Genomic DNA, 25,801 nt, shown 5'->3' on the forward strand with positions numbered 1-25,801 from the left:
GGCTGCATGGAGGTTGGGGGCACATAGCACCCTCAAAGACAGATTTTAACTTTTCTGGTGTATTTTTGTTTGTTTTCATATGTCTGCAATGTTTTTCTGCAAGCATACAAATGGTATCAATATATCTAAACTATTGTACATGAGAAATCTGTAGAATATGATGAGATCAGAAGTGATAAAAGAAGTGTACCTGCATATGCAAATTTCACTTCCAAAGAGCAGTCTTTGATGTGTTACACCTCATTTTAGGTGTTACAGGGATCACAGGCAATAGTTATAAGTGATTTCATGTGCACAAAAGAAATTAAGCAAAACCATAATTAGACAATTTGATAACTAGATCATTAGCAAGCTCTTAATATAACTGTGTTAATGGAAACAGCTATAAATACAAAACTATATCTGGTTACTGTCTGGTATTGCATCAAAGCTGAGGAGCTTTCACAAGTAAACATAACTCACGCTGAGATAATGTAAAACGGTTAGAATTAAATTTCACTGGGTTGCACTGGGATTTTTCTTTTCTCAGTTCACAGTATTAATAAAAACAAACCCAAGTGCTAATAAAAAATAACGAGTAATGTTATGCACACCCAAAGTGGTAAGTATGTTATCAATTAACCTGAGCTGGGATTAGCGTGCAGAGTGAGGTGGGGTGTCGCAGCCGAGGGGCAGGAGAAGGGTTGAAGGGTGTCTCCTGTGTTTGGGAGCTGTGCACCTGACAAGCCTGGTGAGCCTGAGGCTGGACTCCAAAAGGCTGTGCAAACCGGGAAGGGAGCATGGCCATTGCATTGCTGGCAGGAAAGGAACAGGACGGTGGTGCTTTTCCCTCTCTGAGGTAAAAATGGAATCTCCATGATGCTGAGTCACTGAAATGTAGTTTGATCTTGGACATGATGGGAGTTTGCACAATCGTGATGCAGAATGAAGCAGAGCAGCCCTTCTGTGGGTGAATTGCTTGGGGTGAGAAGGAGGTGATAATGATAACAGGCCAAATGTTACTGAGGGGGAAAGATTTACCAGATGGCAGTGAGACTGTGAGAGCCTGTATGGATAGACAGCAGGGGACTTTGGCTGCCTGTGCAGCAAGTGACTGTCAGCACCTGGTATGTGGCCACTATTTCAAGCAGCAGCCCGCTGTAGGCCTGGTGATATGCAGGCCAGGTGCTCCTCCTGGTCCAGGAGGATGTTTCAGACAAATGCTGTCAAGCCTCAGTGTTGCTTACAGGATGCTCTTATGCGACTCCTGTCCATCCAAAATACAGCATAAAGTCTTTTGGGAAAGCAGGGTGGCATACAACTCATTAATAATTACTAAGCAAAGTTGTGATCTTCCTTCTAGGTCAGCAATTGTTTACCCCATCAATAGACCTTCAAATTGCTTATGTCAGAAATTAGGGGAAAAAAAATTCTTTCAAACGTTATTATCTTGATGTCTCTTCTCTCCCTCCTTCATCCCCTTCCAGTCTCATCATCAGCTTCAAGTAGGTATTTTGGGCTTTTTTCTTCTGTAGTCTAAAGGATTGTGCAGTGCTCTTAGGACAGTTCTCAGCATCTCAAGATCTCTTTAGCAACCATTCAGCTTTCTCAATGCCTACTTGCGTGATCCTGGGTGCATTCCCATGAAGGAAATATCTTCTAAAGAAGGCACATAGCAGCCCTGTGAGTACTGAGATGCATGCTTAGTTCAGTTGAGATAAAAAGCTGATGGAAATCCCCAGTCAATACTAGTGTGAGATGTGACTGCCACTGAGTGGTAGGAGCAGGCTTGTGTGCAGCTTGGAATGCTCTGCATGTAGAAGGATTTGAGAACCAGTGCAGAGAGGAGACTCATTCTTATTTCCAAGTTACATATTCTTACCAATGCTATCCATCTAATGAAAAATTGAAACATAAAGAAGAGGCAAATACATTTCAGTTTTTCATGTGCTTCTGACTGTGAATGTGCATGGGAGAGAGACTTCATCATTCCTGTGAAGTGGCTGTTGTCTTCGTGGTCTCCTTTCTCAGTGTTTAGGAACAATACAAATTCTCTTGTTTCCTAGATGGCATGCAGATTAGCTCCATCTGATTTGAATAAAGTGGATAGAAATTTACTTCTGTTTGCTAAGATTAAGACTTCTTGAGTTGCTTGGTGTTTTCATGTTCAAGGACATGAAAGAAGGTCAGTTTAAAGTGTGAATTTCAAATGACCCTGTTAAACTGCAACTCTTCAGGTTTTAGCTGTCCGTGATTAGTTCTGTACTAAGACTTGCAATGCTCCAATTCTAATCAATCTATATCCTTGAAGTTCCCAACTCCTCTCCAGTCAAGCTGAGACAGGTGGAAATCTGATAGCAGCAGAAAAGAAACTGGAAAAGAGAACCTGAATGAATGTTGCTTGAGGAGAGCATATTCAAGATGAATGAAAGGTAGCTTTGCTGCACCTCATTGGGACCTCAGTGTGAAGTGGACAAAAAATGGTAAAATTCTTTCCAAAAGTCAAGTGAATTAAAACAGAAGAACATAGTAACCCAAAATGAAAAGGAACTTTGGACATGCAGAGGCAAAGTTCTTTACCCATTGTAAAAGCCACCAATAACCTGTATCAATCTACTGACTTTTTTCCTTTTTTTTTGAAATTTCTTCCCTTCCAAAACAGTGGTCTTGCATACAATTAAAGGATAATAATGCTTCTCAGAGAGGAGAGAAATGCATAAGAGCTGCAGAAGTAGTTTAAAAAAGCAGGATACAAAAGTTAGCTAAGAGGACCAAAAGTTTTTGGTTCTCTGATGCCTGTCAATTGTAAATGTGCTGAAGAAGAACAGATTTGATAAAAAAATGTTACAAGTCGAATAGTTCTTTTGAGATTGCTAAATTATTAAATAAACCCTACAATAATCTTTCTAACAGTTGTTTGCTTAAAATAAGAGATTCTCATGTTTGAAAAGTAGTTACAAGTGGTTTTAGCTTGCCACAAACCTCTTTAATCAGGGAAACAGTAAGCATATAGGTGTCACAAATACTGTTCTGACCTTCTCATTTGTGATATTTAGTTACCTCATTTCAGGTATGACAGCTTTTTGAGAAATCACTGGTTTTTGTGTCAATAGTAGTTCAGTGCTGGCATTTGTCAAAGAACTCTAATGCTTTCCTTTCAGGAGAAGCAAGCTAAACTTTGAAAATTTGGAGATATGTCAGAACAAGAATTGCTATTGCATCCTGGTTACTCAAAGAGGTTCAAGTGATCTGTTGATTAGATGTTTATCAAAGCTTCTAATAATGGGGAGGTTTGAAAGGATCAAAGAAAAACTAATGTTATTCCAGTATTTTAACATGTCTGGCCCATGTAATCATAGGTCAGTCATGCTTCATGCTCATCCCAGATGGGCTTGAAAGGGTAGGTAAAAGGATATCAGTTATACAGGACAACGTCTTTGTCAATGGCATCAGAGGGATTTTATGGCAAAAAGGTATCATGACTGCCACTACGGTGAGGAGTAACACTTGGTTGATAAGGCTAACAGTTTGTAAGCTCGTGAAAGCATCTGATCCTAACAATAGCTGGGTCAAATCTGTAGCTGGACCTCAGCTGAGTGAAGAGGCAGCAATCGCCACTGACTTCTGTGAGGTGACTGGAAACTTGATCAAAAATGCATCTGAAGTACATCTGGGCTCCATGCATGACACAAAATTGTTTATAGCAATGATGCAGGAAAGTACCAGGGGATCAAGGTGAACAATCTGTTGAACACAAGCTCAGAGTGTGCTCTGGTGGCTAAGAAAGCAAATGCAATCTTTCCATATCCAGTCAGGAAATTAGAATGCAAATAAGGGAGAATAGAGCTGCTGCTTTTTGCAGCATAAGGGTTGAGGTTTCTGCAATTCTGAGTTTGTTTCTATTCTTTGTTCTGTCAAAAAGGTGTTGACAAATGCTGCTCTTTCAGCAACAGCTGCCTTTGTCTGCCACATAACTGTAGAAGAATTTTCCCTCCAGGAGACCCTGTGCCTGCTGTGGGCAGAGCTCTAGACAACTGCATAGCAGAGCTCATTGGCCAAGACTTGGATTTTGCACCACTGAATGTGTATTTAGATTTTCTTGCTGCTGTTTCATCTCTTCTTCCCAACCCAATTAAAAATCTGGCTGCTGTCTAGCTATCGAATGCTAACACAAACACCTGTGGGCCAGATGTGTACAGCTGTAAGTCCGTCAGTGCTGATCCATCAGCAGAGCCATGAGCCATAAGCCAATCCATGGAGCAATTAAAAAACACTTTTCAGGTTTTTTTTTCTCCTGTTTTTTTTCTGTTCCATTTTTAATCCTTCTATTTTCTCAGGGTTTTCTGTCTTCTGCTTCCTGCTGCTGTGAGTTTGTAAGGTGAACCCTGCTCAGACTTTCTGTCTCTTTCAGATAAGAAAACAGCCTAAACCAAAGGAACACATTTTTCTGGCTGCAGAGTGGCTGGTTTATACTGACAAGTGTTAAATTTTAGAAGTTCAAATGTCAGTTGTATGTGCCAGCTCAAGAGAAACACCTTGAAATACTAATGTTATGAGGGCTACACCAGACAGGATTAAGACTTAATTTTTGAATTCCCCTGCTTTCTGAAAAGAGCTGGTCTCCCAGATGTGTTTTGGAGATACTGACTGTAGGACAGGGTGTACTCTCATTGCCCTTTTGAAAGGAAAGGCTCAAGTCAGCAGTAGAATGTTATAGTTTGACAGACAAGAATGGTGATAGTTAAAGAAGTGGGGTATAATAATACTGCTGAACTTTTTGCTGTAGTTGGTAAGACAGTGCTTTTACAAGGGCTTTCTGGAAACAGGCTAATGTAAAAAGGCTCTTTCTTATTCCACTTTGCTTTCCTCCTGATCACTGTCTCTTCTTTTGCCCAAGTTCCCCACTTACAGCTCTCCAGTTTCATTGCTCTCTATTGTCCCCAACATGGAGTAATAGCGGGGGATGTTCCTGCTGGGAAAAGGAGAGAGTTTCAGAAGGAAGAGAGTGAAATATGTTCTTTTCTAGCAAAGAAGATAGCTTCATTTGCTCCCTGCCACAGAAGTCATTCCTCACACCCAACACATCTTCTTCAAATAACCCATCCATTTACTGACCAAAGTGAACTGATTTTTATCCAAGGGTTTCCAGCTCAGTTTGATGGTGCAGCACTGCTCATTTAGAGTCTGAGTGTATATCTCATTGTGCTTATTTGAAGAAAAACTCCCATTGACTTCAGTATATTTGGACTTTTGCTTTAACAGAAGTGGTGCCATTGTAACAGCGAGGAGCTGTTTTTCAACTGTTGGGGCTCTGGAATGCTGAAAACAGCAAATGTCTCAAATGTAGCCTATAAGCTGATAGGATATGTTTAAGTTAGGATGCAGAGTCACTTGGAAAATAGCCTGAGTGCCTCTGAAAAGTAAATTACAAGTATAATCTCTTTATTGAGCTGGAAAGTACACCCTCAAGAGAGAAAGGAGAATGGAGGAGATTTTTTCTTTTTTTCTCCCCTTCCCCAGAGTCATGGAATAACATGGGGTTTTTTATAAGGGTAAGGCTTCCCTCCTGCTAAAGTTCCTTAATTAGTTCTTCTACACCCTGCCTGTGGAGTGGGAGAATTTGGAAAACACACTCCTTCCTGGGAAGAACTTTGATCATTGCTTTCCTCTACTCCCCTCACCCTGCCATTGCTGCATGGACCCTTTCAGAAACAAAAGGAACTCCTCTGTGATTTAGTTAGTATTGACTTCTTTGTCTTTCTGTAAAGAGCAATGAGTAATACTGGTGTTGAAGAACAAAATTTGTTCAAGAAGATCTTGAGATCCATTGTATATCTGAGTTTTCTCTGAGGTGATGACATAAGGTTATCATGTCTAACTTGCATAGGCTGTCATTGACCAAATAAAATACAGTTATGTATGAAATCTTAGTATTACCTATATTAGTATCTGCCTGCTGTATGCTTGCAAAAGAGTAGAATGTGCATGAGGTATTTGTATATGAATCTATGATCAACTAAGTTCCATGTAATATGTAAAAGTGCAAATTGTCCATCTTATTTCTTGCCTGTCTCTGTGTCCACCAGCTGAAATCATCCTGCTTTCATCACAGAGCTTTTGTGAGCTTTGTGTAAATATATGTGTGAAACAGGGTGCTTCATGCTAGAAGTGGTTGTTTGCCTTCTCTCTTGAGGAAGATGGATGGGCTCTAATCTGGGTGGCAGGAAGGACAGGATTATTCTCTTTGTCATCTGCTTTTCTAGTGATGGAGTTAGAACACCGTGAACACTATACAGCAAGGTATAGGTTTATGAAGGCATATGAAAGAGGTGGAGGATGCTCCTGCATTACCTTAAGTTATTGTACAGTAATCGTGCAGTTTCTCCTCCCCCATGAAGTCAGGACTGTTTTTACCCTGGTAGAGCTGTTTGTGTACTTCAGTATTTATTAGCTAGCACCTGTTCTCTCTGTTCTCTGTGCCTGTTCTCTGTGCCTGTTCTCTGTACCCGTTCTCTGGGTAAAACAAGAATTCCTCAGGTCACCTGTGATAGGTCTCTAACACACAAAATTTCCTTCCATCTTCTGTCTTTCCCATATGGGTTTTTAGTTCAGGAACAAAGATCAGGGATTAGTTACTGTCTTGGTGTTTACTTTGACCTTGAGAACTCAAAGGTAATGTGAAAAGGCTTCTTGCAGCATCGCTCAGTGTGCACTCTGTTTAGTTTGCTCCTTGCCTTGTGCAGTTATTCAATGGTCTGTGTTGTGGCTGATCTCCTGGAGCTTTCAGACCTCTTACATGCTTTCATTTGTTTATTATAGGAATAGGAGTTTACAGTAATGCTGTTTATACTAAAGTTGGGTGAACCATTGCAGCAAGAAGAGAAACCATCATGAACCTTTGCCCTGCACTCAAAGCAAACTCTTCTGTGCTTTTTAAATTCCTCTTGCAGTTTTCAGTGTGACTATGCTTTGTTCCATCAGGACTGGAAATGAGTGCCAAAATATAAATGGTATTTCCAGTGTCAACCTCAGATTTCACAAGCAAATCTGCTCCTGTGCCAGGGAGTGTGGAGTTTCTTAGACCTCACATGTTTCAGTAGAGACTATAACCTTTTTCAACTCCTGCTGCTCAGTGCAGGTGGCTCAAAGCACTTATCCAGCAAGGCTTGCCTGTCACTTTTGTATGGGACAAGATACTGGTTATTGAACTGATAAGCATTCTGGGGGGAATGCAGATGATTGCTTGCAGATGAAATACTGAAGCAGCAAGTGCAGTGTAGCTGCTCTTTGAGCAAGGGTATAGAGATAGTTCAGCTTTGGCCTCTTCCCTGCTAAATATGTTGTAAGGCTATCAGCCATTTCTATGAAATTATAGTAGAGCTGCCTAGTGCAGAATAAGGAAGTAAACTCTCTAGGCTCTATCAGTTTTGTTTTGAGAACAAAATGTGACTAATGTCTTTCTGGAAGCAGAGTTTTTCCAAATTTATTTGCTGTCCCATAGACTTTTCTGTTTCATATCCCGGACTTGGATCCAGTATTGAACCATCCATCTAGTAGATTCTGATAGATTAGTAGGACCAATCTTGGGAGTAATAAATTCAGGTTGTGCCTGTTTCTTCTTTCTGTTCCTGAGGAAGAACAGTCTGTGTTCTCTCCCTCTTTCTCTTTCTCTGTTTATTGTTGTATCAGAGAATGATCTGATGTTTGTTTTAACACTGAGATGAAGCTGAATTCACTGCTGTCCAGCACTCTTTAAAGCTGGTGTGCTACTTGAATATTTATATCATGCTGACATTTGCTTACATTAGAGAAGGCTTTATTTCCTTGGAATATTTATCATACTATGCAGGAATTTCCATGTTGAACTGCTGCTGGATCTGAATGTTGTATATAATTACCTGGGTCCAAGCCCAGTTGCCTGAGGGAAGTTAACTTTCAAAGAACAGCAACCACCTCTGTGGCACTTGCTAGCTGTAGGAAGAGCTGGCAAGGATTTCTCCTGTAGTGACGTGGAGCAGCCTGGAAAGAAGACTCATACCTCACTTCAGCTGTATAGGTAGCTTGTCTAGCTCATTATGGGGAAATAGAGAATCATTTCCCTGCACACCTGGCATCATGGAGTGGATGCCTATATCTGATGTGATCTGTTGACCTAGTTATGGTCTGGGATGGAAAATGTGATTTGACATATTTTGTATCCTGTTTTTTCCCCTTGATTTCCACCAGTCCCCTTCCCGAAGGTTAAGGGGGAAGGGTTGATGCAGAATCCAGTTCCTGCCTTCCTGACACACTTTGATGCTCTGACCCCCTTTGTGTGTAGAATAGAAATGACCAGCTTGAGGCTTGATCAGACCTCAGCCTCCTGTTGTTTCCCATCAGCTTATATGACTCTCCTGGGCTTCTGTGGCTGGAACTGCTCTTTTGCTGCTGTGCATAAAGAGGCACCATGATTTATGAATCAATTAATCACTGCATGCTGAGGAGCTGTTCACGGTAGTTAAACAGTGAAAATAAAATGCTTGAGTCTATAATAAAGACAGATCATAATGAATATGACCCTCTACCAATGAATTCTCTCCCTCCCTATATCATACCCCCTACCCACTTTCCCAGCACAACCAAACTATCAAGACATGAAATTTGTCTATCTCGATGCATGGGGTTCATCAAATTACTTAATTACTTGATAAGAGTGCTGTCTATTTGTGGGATTTTTTCTCCCTCACACACGCATACACTCTCTGATTTCAGTTTGCTGGTAAAGCTGTTAAAGCCAAAAAGATGAAGAGAAAAAAGATTCTGATACTATTGATTATTAATCTTTTTGACTACGCATAAGAAAATCCACCAGTAAGTCTCCAAAAATTAGGGAGGGGCAGGTGAAGTCTGTCCTGCCTGATCTGTAAAACTGTAGAAATGTGGTGTGAAAATTCCAAGAAATATTTCCATCAAAAACCTGTCACTTTTTGCTCTGTGCAGTGCACACATCATTGCTGTGAGTTTCTAAAACTGTGTGATACTGTAAGAACCAGGCAAGTCGGGTGACAAGCCTGCTTTAAGATTGCTGTTTGGCTTCACAATTTGCACTTTGCAATTTGGGCCAGCAGGCAGTGATGGTAGTCAGATCAGGGGGCATATTGCCCTGTGGGGAGCACCACTGATGTTCAAATATCTACCCATGAGGTAAGGCTGTAAGACAAGAGGCTTTAAACCTGATTGGGTGGTTTTGCACCAGAACTATGCTTTCAGAGAAGAAAATAATTATTTACAGATTATTAACTCTATAAATGTTGTATTTTTTGAAGAAAATTGTTACTTTGTTTTATGATATCAGCAGATACCCAGAATAGTGGTAGATCATTTCATTAACAAAAAGGTGGCTTGATTTAATTTGTTTTTTTCTTTTTTGGCTGAAAAGTAGATAGTTGATCAATTAATTTACCAGGATATTTGAGAGAGTGGTGGTACTTTTTAATTTTTTTTTTTTTACTGCTGTCTTTGAAGTGTTAAATTTTTGTTGCAGAGTATTTCCTGGGTTTTTTGAATACCAAAAGCTGGTATTGATGAATAGATGGATTTATGAACCTTGCTACAAGTCCACTGGCTATAGTGGAGTTGCTCTTAATCTCACCTGTGTAACTAAGAGTAGATTTCATTCAAGCCAGAAATTAGGTGCAGTGGTGTGAAGCAGGTTAATTCCTTTTCTCTGCCATGCATTGAAGCTTGCAGTGGAATTATAATATTTGCCACTTATCAGTAAAAGTAAAAGAATTTTTCCTTTCCAACACAATCTAGTTTCTCAGTTTTGTTCAACTCTGCTGCTGGCATATGTTGACTATGTCTAATAGCTTTTGTTTGCATTTAAGCTTATCTCATAAATTTGCTTTTGAAATGCAGTAATAGTGTTTCACTGTGATGACCATGGTTAAACATTTCTCTCCTGTCCCCCCCTTACCCTCCTCTGTTTGATTTGTAGGACCCAGGCTTCTCTTCGGTGATTCATGAGAAGCTCCAAGTTCCCAATACCATTCGTAAGGCGTGGAATGAGAAGGACAACAGATGTGATGTTTGTGCCACACACCTGAACCAGCTGAAGCAAGAGGCCATTCAGATGGTGCTGACCTTGGAGCAAGCTGCCAACTCAGAACAATATGATGCCTCACCAGGCTCTCCCCCACCTCTCTCCAATGTCCCCACATTGGTGAGTCCCCGGCACATGGGCAGCCTGCAGCCCAGGGACTGGGCATATATGCCTGCTCCTTATGCTCCATCTAATTATACAGGCTTTGTTGCCAACAAACACAGTGGAAAACCCAACAGTCTAGGAATTGGAAATGGGGCAGAGAAAAAAAATGGCTCTCCTGGACACCAAGCCAAGGTCAGCTTTCAGATGGCCACCAGCCCCAGCAATGGTAATGTTCTCAACTCTGTGGCTATCCAGGCCCACCAGTACCTTGACGGCACCTGGTCTTTGTCAAGAACAAATGGAGTCACTCTCTACCCCTACCAAGTAAGTCTTTTCAGATAACAGAATGTACTTGTTTCCTTCCCATTGAAGCTTGCATGGAGTCACTGGCACTGTTAGCTCCTGTGGGCTAGAAGTGGAGCCACTTGGGTATGTGAGCACTAAAACATGGAGGGCTATAAATCACTCTTTGCCTGATAGGGGATTGAGTTGGGGGAGACACAGATCAAAAGTGGTATTAACAAGAATGCCTTCTATCAATTCAGCTGTTATTAATAGCAGAACCAAGCTGTTGTTTTTAATGGCAGATAAGTAATCATACAGTATTTGCAGTTATTTGCTCACACAGTCCTCACTTCCTTTCGCTTAGCATACTCGGAGCAACAGCTGGGAGCCAGCCATGCTTGTTTACTCCCAAGTGGAAAGTGGCACTAGTGCACCAGTGATTTCTGAGCTGGTATTCAGGAGGGATCAAGATGATCTTTTATTCCATTTTGTGTGTGTATGATCATTTGAGTACATATAGCAGGTACTAACTTCCTTGACACGGTCTAAGCCGCCTACATTCTTGATGCCAGTGGATTCAATGGGTCCAGGAATCTCTGGATCCTAGCAGTTCTGGGAGATTTTCATGTACTTCTCAGCATGTTCTTTTCCTCCTCTTTGGTCTGCTGTTTTCTAGTACACCACACCTGTAAGTACCTGTAGAACCCATCCACAGCAGAGAGCCCAGAAGAAGCTTTTGTGTGACAGGAGGTGGGCTTTCTGACACACTTAACTGCAGGTGGTGGGATTTTCAGAGTACCCAAGCACTTGAAGATTGTGACATAAGCCTGTTCTTCACATGTTCTCACAAATGTCCCTGTTGGCTTCCTTAGGCACATAAATAACTTTAGAAGTTGGTCTTTCTACTAAATTATGAACATATTTTAAGATAGATCCCTAAATTAATATTTAACTTTTATTAGTATGACTAACTGATATTACAGCCAGAAAAAAAGTGATGTTATTCATATGCATTAAGATATAGTCATGCACCAAAGCAAACTAGGTAAAACCAGAAATGAAGTACAGTTATTTTATCTGGAAAATATGTGACTTTATGCTTTTGTGGATTTATGCTCTAATGAACCTGAATCACATGTGGGTAGGTCAGTATGTGATCATAGTTTTGATCTAAGAAAAAAAATCTGATTTATGTTTCAGCTAAGAAAAAAAACTAAACAAAGAATGCACCTTAACAAATCTGACTGACTGTTATTTGTATTGGGAAAATTAGTTCCGTTTTATTGCATTCACAATCTTTTAGGTTCATCTTCTGTGAAAACATGGGTTTTGTTTACTTTTTTATAGTGTTTGCATTTCCTTGATGATTAGTTTTGTCTTAAAAACATTTACTAAAAAGAGTCTTATATTCAGAATTGTCCAGACTGATTCTGTAATTTGGCTCCAGTTAAATTCAGGACTCTTCCCGACTTCTTGACTTTCAATAACCTTGAAACAGAAAAGATTGCCTGCTCTCCAGACACCTGTCAGCCAAAAAAATCCCCAAAGTCAACCAAACAAAACCCAACGAAACACCCCAACCAACAGCAAAACAAACAAAAAGTGACAAAAAAAAAAAAAGCCCAAACGAGCCTAGCAATGCTGGTCTGTGTTAGAATATGTTGATCGTAAGTTTCATCTTTTTCCTTTAAGGTTCTGCTCTCAAATGTTAAAATTCTCACTGTACTGAAGTTGTCACATTTAATTCTCCAGCTGAGGAATAATAATGATACTTTTTGTTTTTAGCACACCAAAAGGATTTTAGTGTTTGTTTACATAGTATCTGTATCAGTGGGAATCAGTCAAGTAAGTCGAAAAAGTTTGAAAAGTAATTTATATGTAATTTCAAATATTGGTAAGATGCAAGCTTTGCTTTTTTTCTGCTTTTGTGTGCAGAAACCAATCTTACTTGCTAATCATTTTCAGAACATTTTAGATCTCTGTCCCGTATAAGTACATTTTTGTTATGCACCCACAGTTGCAAAACTCTGCTGGGGAAGAGCATGAGGAGGATGAATCTGTTATCTCATCTTAATTAGAACCCTTCTTGATTTGGAGGTGAATTAAAAAAGGTGGTGCTAACCTACTTACTTGTGAATGTCTATATATTAATTAAGTTTTCTTGCCTTCCCTTAAGAATAGTGATTAGAAAAACCTCATTGTGCATTATCTAAGAGGAGTAGAAAATAATTTCTTGGGATAAAAAACCTTGCACTTTGCACAGAGAAGAGCAGTACCCTTCCACATCATTATCTTGTTAAATAGATGTCCAGGGAGAAGGCAGTCTCATGGCTCTAGACTTAATGGCACCTGTGGTAGACACCTCCCACTGTAAATCAGCTTTTGTTAGACAGTCTAGATAACTTGAAAGAAATGGTTGAGTACCTTGAAAACTGACTGTGATTTATTCCTTAAAGTATCATCAAAAAAAGAGAAAACATTAGTTTGAAAGTGACATTCTGTGACTCAGAATTGACTCACTGCAATTTTAAGCACCAAAAAGTATTCCTACAGTTGTAAGTTGTAGGATGTTACTCCTTTCCTAGCATCTTCCCTTCCAGACTGCCTAAAATTAGAGCCTTTTTTGGGGCACTTAATTAATACTTTGTTTCAGTTCCAGTAGTAAAACAATAAAAATAAATAAATAAAAAAATATATATAAATAAAAGGGAGTGTTGTGATATTGTAAGGCTCAACTGCTTCAGTAGTTTAGGACAAGTCTTAAATGAAATGCCACTATTAAATTAATTTTGCAGAAAGAGCACTTGCTATCAGGAATAAGTTAAACAAATGGGCATTTATACATCACCAGATTTAGTAATGTATTTTATATGTTTAAAATCTGAAAAAATGGAAGTGATACCATCTTCAACTGGCAATGCATGTCAGATGTAAGAAGTTTCTAGTAATTTAATGGATGCATTAGTGGAACTAGTCAATGGAGTGTCCTAAGAACATCAGAGGAGTGGCTGCTAAGAATTTTTTAGGCAAAACTGATCCTACCTGGAGATAAGGAGATGGTGTAGATGACCCCATCAGTCTCCAGTCCCTGTTTTATGTGATTCCATATTTAGGCACTCCTTGAAACAGAAAAAAAGATTTGGTTCTAAAGATCTGTGATGTCCCCTAGGCCTGACTCAAAAGGGGTTGAATCAAATTTTGGTGGTAAGTGGTCCTTTTGAAAAACAGGGAATCTGAGGCAGGGAAATGGAATTGATTATCTTAAACAAAGAGCATGGCTCATTACAACCCTTCTATGGAAATGGGAACGCTGAAATAGGGCAAAACTGACCTGTTTCTGTGTAATACATGTAGAAAAATATCAGCAAAAATTCAGTAGAATTTGATTCAGTCTGAAAATAGTGCTCTTTCCATGCTCGTCAGCAGTTAGCATTGGTATGCCCCGTGGATCAGACTGCTTTAAGTCTTTTAAAGGCTTCTGTGGATCTCCCAATCCTTCAAAGGGATTTCAGTCCTTCCCTGCTCAGAGGAAACTCATTTAAATTGTTGAGGTTTTACCTGAGAAGGGCTGTAATTATTTGTGCAGCTGCTGGTGTGAATTACAGGATACCACAGTGTTAAGTACACTTTTGATAGTTACCAATGATTACTGAACACTTCCAAAGAAAAAAAACCCCTTTGGTCCTGGGGTACTAATGTAGGAGTGAAAAGTGCAAATTCCTTGATGAAATTATTGCTTCTTGTAATTTTTGTAGAAAATGCTATATTAAATTCAATGCATAACATTTTTATTACTTTATTATCCCAAGCTGATAAAGTAGCCAAAACAAAAACATCACATTAAAGAGTAAGACTTGAGTCCTTAGGAGTTCAGACTGATTCAGGATTTGCTTTAAAAGAGAAAGGAGTTGATAATAGTGACTAGATTAAGCTGGTTGCACTTTTTCTAGAGCCAAAGCATTCCAGTTTTTACTAAAATATTGAATTACCTGCTTGGTTCTCATATTGGTGTGCCTTTAAACCAAAAGCATGGCATTAACTTCATTGCAATATAAGCTCCAGAACATAAAACAGTAGGCATTTCCTTGGTCTTCTAGTTACTGTCCTGGATCTGCATGAGAATCTTTCATGTCTTGAAGTAGATAATTTCAAAAGGCAAACAAAAGGAAATTTAGCACGGTGTGTTTGGTAGATTTGAGTGACAGGAAGGTCAGAACAAGCCCAAGAACTGGAGAAGGTCAGCAGTTCCAGGAACAATTTAAGCCGTAAAAGGGAATGATGGTTAACAGAAAATGTGGAGGCTGATGTGGGTGAGCACCTCCTGCTCCTGACCTTGAGGCTGTGAAGTTTGATTTTGGTAACCAACAAGACAGTGCATGTAAGGATTTGAGTAGGGGCATTGTGAACATAACATACTCACAGAAAAAAAAGTGTTCCTTTCTCCCATGCTCTTGAAAAGACTCTTTTGACCAAAAGTTTGGAAAATGAGATCTTAAACTACTGAGAGCCTCTTGGCCCCAGGCATAATGATCTCAAGCATATTGAGAATTATAAAAGGCTTTGTTTGTGTACAACTGATGAAAGCCTACAGTATGTGCTTTCTGTTTCCTCTTTATGTATAACGTGTGTTTAGAAGAACAGTTCTCTGAGAAAGTACCAGCTTGTTCTGGAGCTTTGCTGTGATGAATGATTTGTTTGGAGTTTACTTAGGTCGTGGCTGTCTTATAAAACATCAGTTCATTCAGGCCCAGGCTTTTAAAAAGAATCTGGTAATGATTAGAGTTGGGTGCAAGATGGAGAGCCAATGCCTGTGTGGGAGGTATTGCCGTCCAGGATTTTGATTCCAAGTTTTTTTTCTAAGTCTTTGCTGTATAATTTATTTCTCTTCTGTTTGCTGCTGCTTCTGTTGCTTCTTAGTGTTCAGCAGGATAAAGATAAAACGTTAATGATTGCTACATTGGTGCCAGGGTAATTTAGGTAGCTTTTAAAGCATATAATGCAAGATACAGAAATCAAGTTACTTGCTCCATCTGCAGACTAACAGGTGTCTTCCGCAATTATTCCATGCTTCCCAGAGCCAGACCTATTTTACCAAAGCATCTTAGCAACAAAAAAAGGAGATTTGTATACTGACCTTTCTAGTATTGTGTTCTTATGCAACCACACACAATTCTCTGAGATACCAAATGCTGGAGGTATTTTGCCTTTGTGCAGTTCGGCTTTGGTCCAGAATTTTTTGGATGGCTTGTGTTTCAAAAGCGGCCCAGTCACCTTATGTATGAGAACCACATCTGAATATGGTGGCTCCCTGAATGTAGTAAAAACCTTTTTGTTCCTATTGCTGTGAGCTGATGAATGATGATGCTGAGCAGATGTGTGCAAATTCTTGCACGGATTTTTTTTTTTTTTTCCCCATTCTGTGACCTGGACTCTTAACAAAGTGACTCCAGAGTCAGACTATACACTGAAAGTGCAAGAATTTTATTTACAAGGATTGTTTGACTGAGCCAAGAAACAGATTGTCAAACAAATTCATTGGCACTGAAATTACATCCTTGCTTGATTATCTCTGTTGCCCTCTTCCCCCATGCATTAGTTGTTATCTCTGAAGTAGCTTTCCTCTGACTAAAAGCCTTTTTAAACCAAGTCACTAATAATTAGATATGACCCCACTAAAGTCAGAGTATGTCATCAGCTGACATTTTGCCATGATTGTTTGATCATCCAATTTGTATATTACAGGACTGGCTATTGGTATTTCATTCCTCCTGTCTACCCCTTCAACTAACAGCCCAGTTGTATACTGATTTTCTAATATCATCAAGAGGGGAAACTAGAGTCTTTGTGAACTGTAGGAGAGGTTAATTTTTTTGCATTACTCTGGCATGATTTGATCTCTTAAGGCATTTTTATGCATGGCTTAATGACCTTAGAATCATTACTTTTCCCCTTCATGATACTGCGGTGACCAAGGGAAGAAAGAGGTAAAGGATATCCCATGGACTGAAAAGAGCTAAATAGGCTTATCCTGTGAATATGAAAACCCCGTGACTCAATTGTGATGTGAGGAAGAAATCTGGACTATTATAGGAGTGAGTTAATCCTGTAAATTAGCAAAAGCCAGAAGATCACAATTAGTGAGGATTTGGAGTCTTGGTTTCCTTCCCTGCTTGTAGCTTAAGGATTTTGTCCACATGTGAGACTAGTTTCATTTCTTAGATAATAGCTGTGCTGATTGCTTGCATTAATTAAAAAAAAAATAAACTGAGAGGAGGTCTTTTAACAGTGAGAAAACTGACATAGAGATGGGATAGAAAAGAGGGAAGACAAACTGATACATCAACACAAAATTGTCCTTTTATTTTCTATGATGTAAACAAGGTAGCACAGAACTAGAGAGAAAAATGGTGAGCTCCTGCTTTATTTCATTGTTTGAGAACATGGAGAGCTAATACAGCCAGTTTGGAAGTAAGAGGAAATACACTCTTTATGCAGTGTACAGTTTTTTGGAACTTATTAGAATAGGTATTGAGGCCAAAAGCTTAGGAAAATTCATCAAAGGATTATGTGTGTATGTGGGCAATAAAAGGGTCCCTTCTTTCTGATATGAGGATAAAAAAAAGTAGGATATGAATTTCCATGTAGAATAAGGCATTTGGTATCTTATAATCTGTGGAGAAGGCACCTGTAAGTACATCCAATATATGGGTAAGGACTAGAATTTCTGAAACTGCCACCGAATCTTGCTGGCACAGGTGTAACTGGGTTCCCGGGGAGGAGGATACTCAGTACTTAGATGAACTCTGTGTCCCTCTGTTCTGAAAATGGGTGACAGGTGCTGTGTTTTGGAGGGAGGCCTGTGATAAACAGATCGGTGAAAAGTGCTTTTCCAATAGTTTCTACATTTCCAGACTTCAATCTGAGTGTTGTACATTTCAGAATTATTTTAACTTTATTTTTATTATTTCTTACTGAAGTTTATGAAGATTCTAAAAGATTCTAAAAGATATCTTGGGCTGAATCAATCATCTGAGCAACATGTTTGTCTTTACTTTTGCATAAAGATTCACTCTTGTGGCTGATATGCCTGTATTTTACTAATTGTTGCAAAAAGAGAGGAAAAAGAAATGTACTAAACCAAAGGCAACTCATACTAATTGAGATCAGAAGGAGGGGATCACAAAGGAATTGGAAAGCAATTTTTAGGAGCTTCCCTTTAAATTCCTAAGGGATATCACTCAAAGAAGACACAAATCAATGTACTCAAATGTCTCATTGACTAAGACATTTGTTTCTCCCATTGCTTTGCATAAATGGGACATAGAAATAAGATTAGATTTAGAAACACCATATTTTTGTGCCTTTTGTAGAATCCTGTTCTAACCTTTGACTTCTGCTTCGAAAAGTATTTGAGACTTTAAATATGAAGTATATTACTATGCAGAAAATAAACTTACAAAACCTTTTGCTTTGATAGTATGCTGTGCTTATGGGAAGTAAGGAATGCATGCCGAGAGACTCATGCAACTCTGAAATGTGATACCACACAGCTATCACATAAACCCATTGTTTTGTTTTCTCTAAAGTGCTTCTGAAATGGCATCAGAGAGGAGCATCAACTTCTCTGTTGGGAAAGCTGTCTTTAATTCAGTGGATTTTAGTTAAAGTGGTTGGTTCTCCACTTATATTCCAGGGCATTGAGGACTTGAGAGATGGGTGTTGTCAGATAGAATTCATTTGGGACCAGACCGTCTTCTGTCTCACTTCAGGATAATGGCTTTGCAGCTGACATGGCTCCATTGGTGTAGTACAGATAAAAGTGAGAGCAACATCAGCCCTGTAAGATCTGATCAGCCAGAGTATGAGAACAGCTGTGGTGTGCAAATATAGCCTCTTGCACTCATAGGGGCCTCTGGTTCCCTTTTGGGTTGGTGAATGGGGAAGCTTTTTTTTCCATACTCTTCTGGTCTCACCCTGCACTGAAGAGTCTGTTGAAATTGCTCTTGGCAAATGAAAGCAGAAACCTGATGGTCCAGCTTCTTTTGAACTTTGAATGTGCCAGAATGTGTTTTATGAAGAAAAAGGAAGAATTGCATCTGTACAAGGGTGAGAAAAAGCCCTTCTCAGCTAATGAAAACATCTCTTAAATCTGCAAACTGCTCCAAGAAGAAATGAAATTGTTCTTCACCTTTCACTCCCACACAAACTCTCAAGTAGAATTCAGAACTGCTCCAAAGTTTGAAGGGATGGTAATGAGCTTTCATCTTCCAAGAGGTTGGTTGGTGCTCACTGTTAATGTTGCTAGCAAATCTCAGCAGAAGCATCTGTAGCTCCTCCTTGTATGAGAGCACTGAAGTCACCATCACATCTGTCATTCAGGTGTCTGAGCACCTGGGTTGTATATACCAGGAAAGTTGCATGTCTAACTGGTAGATGTGAGTGTCAAGTGACTAAGCTGCAACCAGTGCAAGGTCACAGTTGTGTGGATTAGTAAGTGAGTGAAATGTTTCTATTGTGAGAGCTCTTTGAATCAAATACATGCATCTGTCAAGCTTTACTTCAAATTAATACTTGTTTTAACTTGGGAAAGTGGCATGTATATGTGTCTATCAAATATCTGCCTAAATTTATGTAAAGGTTTTTGGCTAGTGGGAAGGACAGGAAAAGAATTAAAGGTTGGAGCTCTGCTTGATGAAATAATTTCTGCTTCCCTGACTTTGCTATGGCTGCATGCTCAGTGTCACTGGATAATTATACAACACCTGTAATGTGAATCCTGCCATTTATTTACATCAAGGCTACTAATAAAAGCAGAGTTTAGGCCTAGTTTTGTAAAAAAAACCCCATGTTTTTTAAGCATTTAATGATATATTCTTTCCTGCAAAAGGCAGCTGACAGATATGGTTTATTATTGCTTTCCTTCATGAAAGGTTTTAGGCTGTTGGAGCTAGGCAGTGTAGCTGGATTTAAACACAAATTGTAAGCACAATCATCTCTTTGTTTTTTTCTTGTATGTTTTCTCAGTTACTGCAGTGCAACATAGAAAATGGAAAATTAATTCAAGTGCTATTAACAAAATTATACAGAGCACATCACAAGAAAATGTATAGTAATGAGATACTATCAGTGCTTAATTGATCAGTCTCTCTGATCCCTAAAGACTTTGTGTGAAGTTTGTTGCCAGTGTGCAGGAGGTAAAAAAGGATGCGACATGATTGTATGATACTGATATATCATGGCAGCAATCAGAGACAGGACTGACAGGGAGAATGTACTCAAAAAGCTTTGTCTACACTTGGACCAGTTTCTACAAAAGTAATTTTGAAGTCTTGCAATGCTAGGTAGGTTTAGCTGAGGCTTAGTTTGAAAGCTTGTGAGGATTTCTGATTTTTTTGGCTTTGAAGTAATGTAAACAAAAAGTAATATCATTTGTCCTGTTCAGTAAATGATTCAGCAAGATACTATTCAAGTGACTTATGAGAACAACGCAGCAAAAGGTTCCTGGCCACCATGCTTTCTTGACAACTTACAAGAGCATCAGAGGGTGTCCTAAAGCTTATCTACTTTATTTTACTTTTAGATGTAAAGGCTAAATGAGGGATCAAGTTGTTTTCATGCAGCTAAGTGCTTTGGAGGGCAAAATCTAGTGCTCATGTTACTGGCTTTTCATTGTTTTCTGTCCTTAGTCAGTCATCACAAGGGTCTTTGCCTCTGTAATCCTAAATGCTGGGATATGCCATTTGCAGCCAGGATTTAGTAGTGATGCTTATGATCTCCTGACTGTTGTCTTGCACTTCAGAACCTTGGTAAAGATCCTTTTAAACATTTCCAGAGCCCAACTTATCAAGATTTATTTCTATTTATGTAAAAGTAGGTGAAATGCCAATACCCGACTTGCTTTAGATCAAGATTCCTGGAAAGGGGCTCAAAATAGGGGTGGTATGTATGTGCAGATTATGAGATTTTTCCAATCCTGGTGATGTGGATTTCTCTGCTTCCTTTTCCATTCACTGCTCAATCACCTTACTCATGTATTATGAATATTTGCTACTTCTCCCTGCCATCTCAATGCTTTGTCTCTGAAGCAGGGACAATTGGCACTGGTGCAACGGGCCATTACTTCTGTGGCCTCTAGGCATTTTATGATTCAGTGAATATGAATAATAAAGCACCTTATTCCTCCTCTGTTCTCCAGGGAAGGTGATTTCAAGTGTGGCAGTGCAGGATTATTACGGCTTGGTTTCCTTTTGAGAGTGAGAGAGTGGGAGGGCACCTATTAGTTATAAATGCTTAACAGAAATGCTGAAAAACAACTTTTTTCTCCTCAGTATCCCATTCTATCTGCTGGAAAATTTTATATGATTCATAATAAAAAAAATTCTTTGGTAATGCTATTGCTGCTAGTATTCTTGTGGCCAATTTGAGTACATCAAGTAGAAATGCCTCTTCAGAATTTCTTGAAGATCCTTTAGATGCTGCAGAAAGCCAGAGGACCTGTAGGTGGCCACAACTCTACTACAGCAAGAGAATGGTTTGTGCTTATGCCATTAGAGAATTTGCTCCCAAGACTTTTTAAACGTTGCATGGACATGGAGTGGAGAAAAATGAAATTTTACTGGGAAACCAATAATGAATTGGTAACTGTAATGTTTTGCAGACTTTAAAGTCCATATCTGTAAAATGATCAAAAATACTTGGAGGGAGGAAAGAAATTTTATTGTGCTATGCTTTATGTGTTAAGAAATGGATGTACAGGAAAGTTGAGGGATATGCTTTAGGTGGCTGCTGTGCAGTCTGTGAAGAGTTGAGAGAATAACCTTTCTCCTGTTACAGCCAGGACAAAAAGGGCCATCTTGGCATTTCACATATGTTGAGGTTAGATTTTTCTGAGCCTGCCTGAAAGGATCAATATTAGAGTGGATTATGAAACAGAAATTATGAGGGCTCAGAACAATTTGAAAAAAACTTTGGTAGCAGAAGGAACTGACTAAAAATAATTTGCTGGTTGATTGTTTTTTTATCTTCAAATACAGCTTGAGCTGGAATTTTTATCAACTGCACAGAGTTCATACACTCTGCCTTTTACAACAAGCTGCTACTGTGCTTTCTGAGAAGAAAAGAAACTTGCAAATAAGGACTTTGTTTTAGCGGGATTCACTTGAAAGCATGCCCTTGGGAAAGAAAAAGAATGCAGAAGTTCTAAATTGACCTGAATTTTTAGGTTTAGCATCATTCAAACATACATTTTCAAAAAGCTCCTGAGTCTGGGATATATCTTTCTTGTTTACTCTGCCTTGATTTCTGACTTAATAAAAGTAATTCCAGGAAATATTAAAATCCTCTCATTCTCCTACAATGGTCTGTTTTTTCCTAGGGAACCTTACAGTAATGCTTTTCTTTTTTTTTGGGGGGGGGGGGGGGGAGGAGGGAGTTTTATAATCATCTATTCATGGTGGATAAGACTGAACCCTGTGTGAATGAACCCCACTGTCCACCGGGGACACTGCAGTAAGCATCTGCAAGCAGTTCTAGAAGGCTTGGTTCTTTGTTATCCTGCATGTGTAGTAGTGCTCTACATTTTGGAGCTGCTTCATGCCTGTCTTGTATTCCCTTTGTCCTAGAGTAAATGTCTGTGCAAGACGACCTGTGAAGTGCCTGTAGTAAACCTTGTGAAGAGACAGTGGAACATTTTACTTCAGTTATACAGGTTACAGCACTATATTTCCACTGTAGTTAGTGATCCTTCTTTTGACATGTTATACGTAGCAGCAAATCAGTCTATGATGCTCTATTAAAAAGTAATTAAGATAGAATAAAGAGTTCCTTTCAAAAATTAATTTAAAAGTAACTTCTGAAAATTTTACATTGCAAACCCACTAAATAAGTTGAAGGGGAAACATTCAAAACAGTTGTGCAAAGAAAAATTCTCTTTGCAGTAAGCCAAAATTAAAACTGAAGATAACAAAGAGACATTTATTACAGTTCAGAATAGTTTACTAGAGTTCAGGCATAACTTCAGATGGTGTGCCAGTTTGTTGTTGTTATATTTGAATTTCATTAAATACATTTAATTAAATCTATTGTAAATCTGGGTTATCCCCAAGGGGCCAGTTAGTATAATCCTTCTGTTTGCTTATAAAAAATATCAACCAATTGTTCCTGCACTAATTTTAATCACTGTTCATTTTTAAACAATAGTGAAGTACATTTTGTCAGTTTAGTTTCTTGTGCAAAGTCCTTGGGCAATGAATTTTTGTTGTTGTTTGTGTCCTGTGTAGAAGAAACTTTATATTCATTGCCAGAGTGTTTAAAAAAAAAAAGATAAAAAGAAGAAAACTAAGTAGAACAGTGCCATTTGAAGTTCATTTAGGCTGACTTTAAAGAGAAAGATATTAATGTAGTTGTAAGACTTGATAGTATACTTTCAGACGGTAATAAAAATTAGCAAATTTTACTAGTAAAAATTAGGAAATAATAAGCCAACAAGGAGGCAAAAATTTAAAAAAATGACAAGAGTCTTAGACAATTTACAAAGCATGAATCTACCTGAAATTAGTGTAGTTCAGAGACAGGCAATCATTTATAACAGAAGCTGGAAGAGCGTGCTGTGGATATGTACTGCGAACAAGTTGTGCTGTGAAAGTATACACAAAGTGTAGCTGTGAGTAAAGAGTAAAGAATTGGTAGTATTTACTGTGGGTGCTGCATTCCAGAGTTAAATGCATTAGGTAGTAAGATGTGTAAGACTTTGCATATGACTGCCTTGTATTTGTCTTTTACAGCACTTCTCCTAGACAGGAAATCATACAAAATCGTTAAAGCTGTATGGAGCCTACCCTTGGTTTGATCTGAGTTCTGTTTTAGTGGAAGATAATTCCTGATGAATCAGGTTGTTATTCGTTCATGCAAAATTCCCATGATAGGTTATACTGATGGAATTTGAAATAATATCATCTCTTGAGGAATGATTGCCTTTTGTTAGTGCTGTATAGTGCTGAATGGATATTCAGTTGTTCTCTCTCCTGCCTTTCCAGAAATAGCTGTAGAGCACACCCAGACTAAAGCCTGTGCCCCTTCCTCTCTCTAACTGATTTTTCAGAACGGTGCAATTTCGAGAATATGCATGTCTGTAGTTTATATCTTCCAAACTGATCACTGATTTTTTTAATCCCATCTGAGAAAAGTAAAGGAGTTAGGTCTCAGCCTTTTCTAAAATAGACTCATTTAAAAACAGTGATGAGAGCCAAATATTTTTCTTCATTTGACCTTACTTAGCTGGTCACTGGAGATGGGGATTGGTATTAATTACTGAGTCTGCAAGTGAATGTGCACAAAATTCTAGCTGAGAATGGACAGTTAGCATGTTTAAAGTTCTTAGTGTACAAAGGCCCTAAGGGGACACATGGGAATGTCATCTTTGTACTGTAAAGTTGTCATAGTGAAGACGGATTATGATGGTTCCTGCAAACCAAAATGCAAATTGCATATACTGGGGAAAGATCATTGTGTGCACTTGAATTAAATGCTAGGTCAGCTTTGGATAATGTAGTGTTGAGCTGGAGCCTGGAAAACTGTGCTTAGCTTGGATCCCTTCAAGGCTTGCAAATCAAAGCTGAAACAAACAATTTGAATGGAAAACACGGTAGAAGTTGCAGCAAATGAGAGGAGACAAAAACATGATTAGCTTGGAAAATAGAAGTAGGCTAGGAGCATATGTAAAAAGCTGAGGATGTTCATTGCTGTGTATGAAAGATCCATCCCATTCCAAGTAGAGTGCCATACCAAATGTGTGTCCTGATGGTCACAAGCTGAGCTCCTTGTGCCACTGAAAGGGAACCAGAACGGTGAGAGGCCCACTTACTAAGGATTTACAGTATGCACCAACCAAATTTAATCTGATGTTCCATTCAGGATGTGCTTCTCCTCTTTTTTTTTGCTTTCATTAGCTGAGAGGGCAGTAAATCTAGAGCAAACAGAAGACAGCATAGCATAACTGAGCACGTTGTCAGCCTATGGAATTCACCCCAAGAAGTGGCCTCCAAGTCAAATGCTTATGGTCGTGTGAGGAATGAGACAACTCTTAGTAGAAATTAAAACAGTTTATTAAAACAGAAAAATTGAAAAATTGCAAAAATTAGCAAAATATAAAAATTTGCGATCCTAGTGGCTCAGGAGGTATGCCCCAGGAGCGGAGGGATTCGAGATCTTCAGGCTTAGACAGCACTGGACCTCAGGTAGAGAAAAAAGGGCTTGCAGTGCTAGGCTGGTCAAAAAGAAATATATTTCTAAAGGCCCCTGAAAAGGGGTAGGTTTCTCCAGCACTGAACTTAGCAAGCTGGAGAGGAAGGGAAAATGAGAAGGGGCGTGTCTTTATCTTGCACCTTTATAGCTTTTGCTCCACCCACAGTCCGCCCACAGCCCGCCCACAGTCCGCCCCTTTGGTTTAAGGTGATTGGTGTTTTCCCTTTGACAGATTATCTCTGTCCACCAATGGCTCACCCTTGTCAGAGGGGTGGTATTAGTTGAGATAAGGGTCATTAAAATTCAGGTTGCTATGGAGCTTACAGGGTAATGGCTGTGGGGGCTGTGCTGTTTGTTGGAACTGGGGTTTTGAAATCTTCTTTGGAACCAAAGTACGAGTAAAAACATAAAAAAATACATCCAACACATCTTAAAACACTTGTAAAAGTATACAGTAAACATAGGAAGGATAACTCTTATGGTGTACAAGTGATTAATGTTTGAAAAGGGATTTTAACTGGGGAACTTTTAACTGGGGATTTTTTACTGGGAAGGGCACAAATGAACAGCTTGGAACGAGTGAAAACCAAAATAATAAAACTTGATTTGTGTACCTGGTCTGATGGGTTAATTTTAACATTCAATTTAAAAATATTTAACTCAAAATTAATTAAAGCACTTAATATGCAAAGACCAAGCACTAATAGGGATTTTATGTATGACAGTCGGGTGATTTTTATGACTGCTAATAACAGCTGTAGCTATGCAAACTAAGGTAATAGGGCAACCAAATGTATGACTTAAGGCATTCACCTTCAGAGCAGGAAGCAACTGTTTCTGTCCAGCAACTGGTCTCATTTGAAGGCTCTTCTGGAACCTTTTGAATTCTTTTCATGTATTCCTGTTAAAAATTATGATTTTTGCCATAATAAAATAATTTAAAAACGTTTTTATTATTAACATGAAAGAAAGATGTGTTCATGTATTGTGACAGAGATTAGAAAGACCAACCTTGTTAAATTTATAGAGGTCACTTCTGCAGAACAGCCAGGGTTTTTTTCTCTAGCAAAAAAATCTAAAGACTCCTCTGGAAACAAGACAGTTTCATGG

At 38.9% G+C, this 25,801-nt stretch overlaps 1 protein-coding gene across 2 annotated transcripts in view; it reads left to right on the forward strand.

Moving 5' to 3' along the window:
• Nucleotides 1-25,801, forward strand: part of KIF26B (kinesin family member 26B) — a 285,201-nt gene that overhangs the window by 76,944 nt on the left and 182,456 nt on the right. For both annotated transcript variants that reach the window (XM_069009928.1, XM_069009929.1), the window contains one exon: nucleotides 9,956-10,489. In XM_069009928.1, the coding sequence (XP_068866029.1) occupies nucleotides 9,956-10,489 (534 nt within the window). The remainder of the gene's footprint in view (nucleotides 1-9,955; nucleotides 10,490-25,801) is intronic.

This window comes from Aphelocoma coerulescens, chromosome 3 (genome assembly GCF_041296385.1).
Source record: "Aphelocoma coerulescens isolate FSJ_1873_10779 chromosome 3, UR_Acoe_1.0, whole genome shotgun sequence".
NCBI classification, from domain to species: domain Eukaryota; kingdom Metazoa; phylum Chordata; class Aves; order Passeriformes; family Corvidae; genus Aphelocoma; species Aphelocoma coerulescens.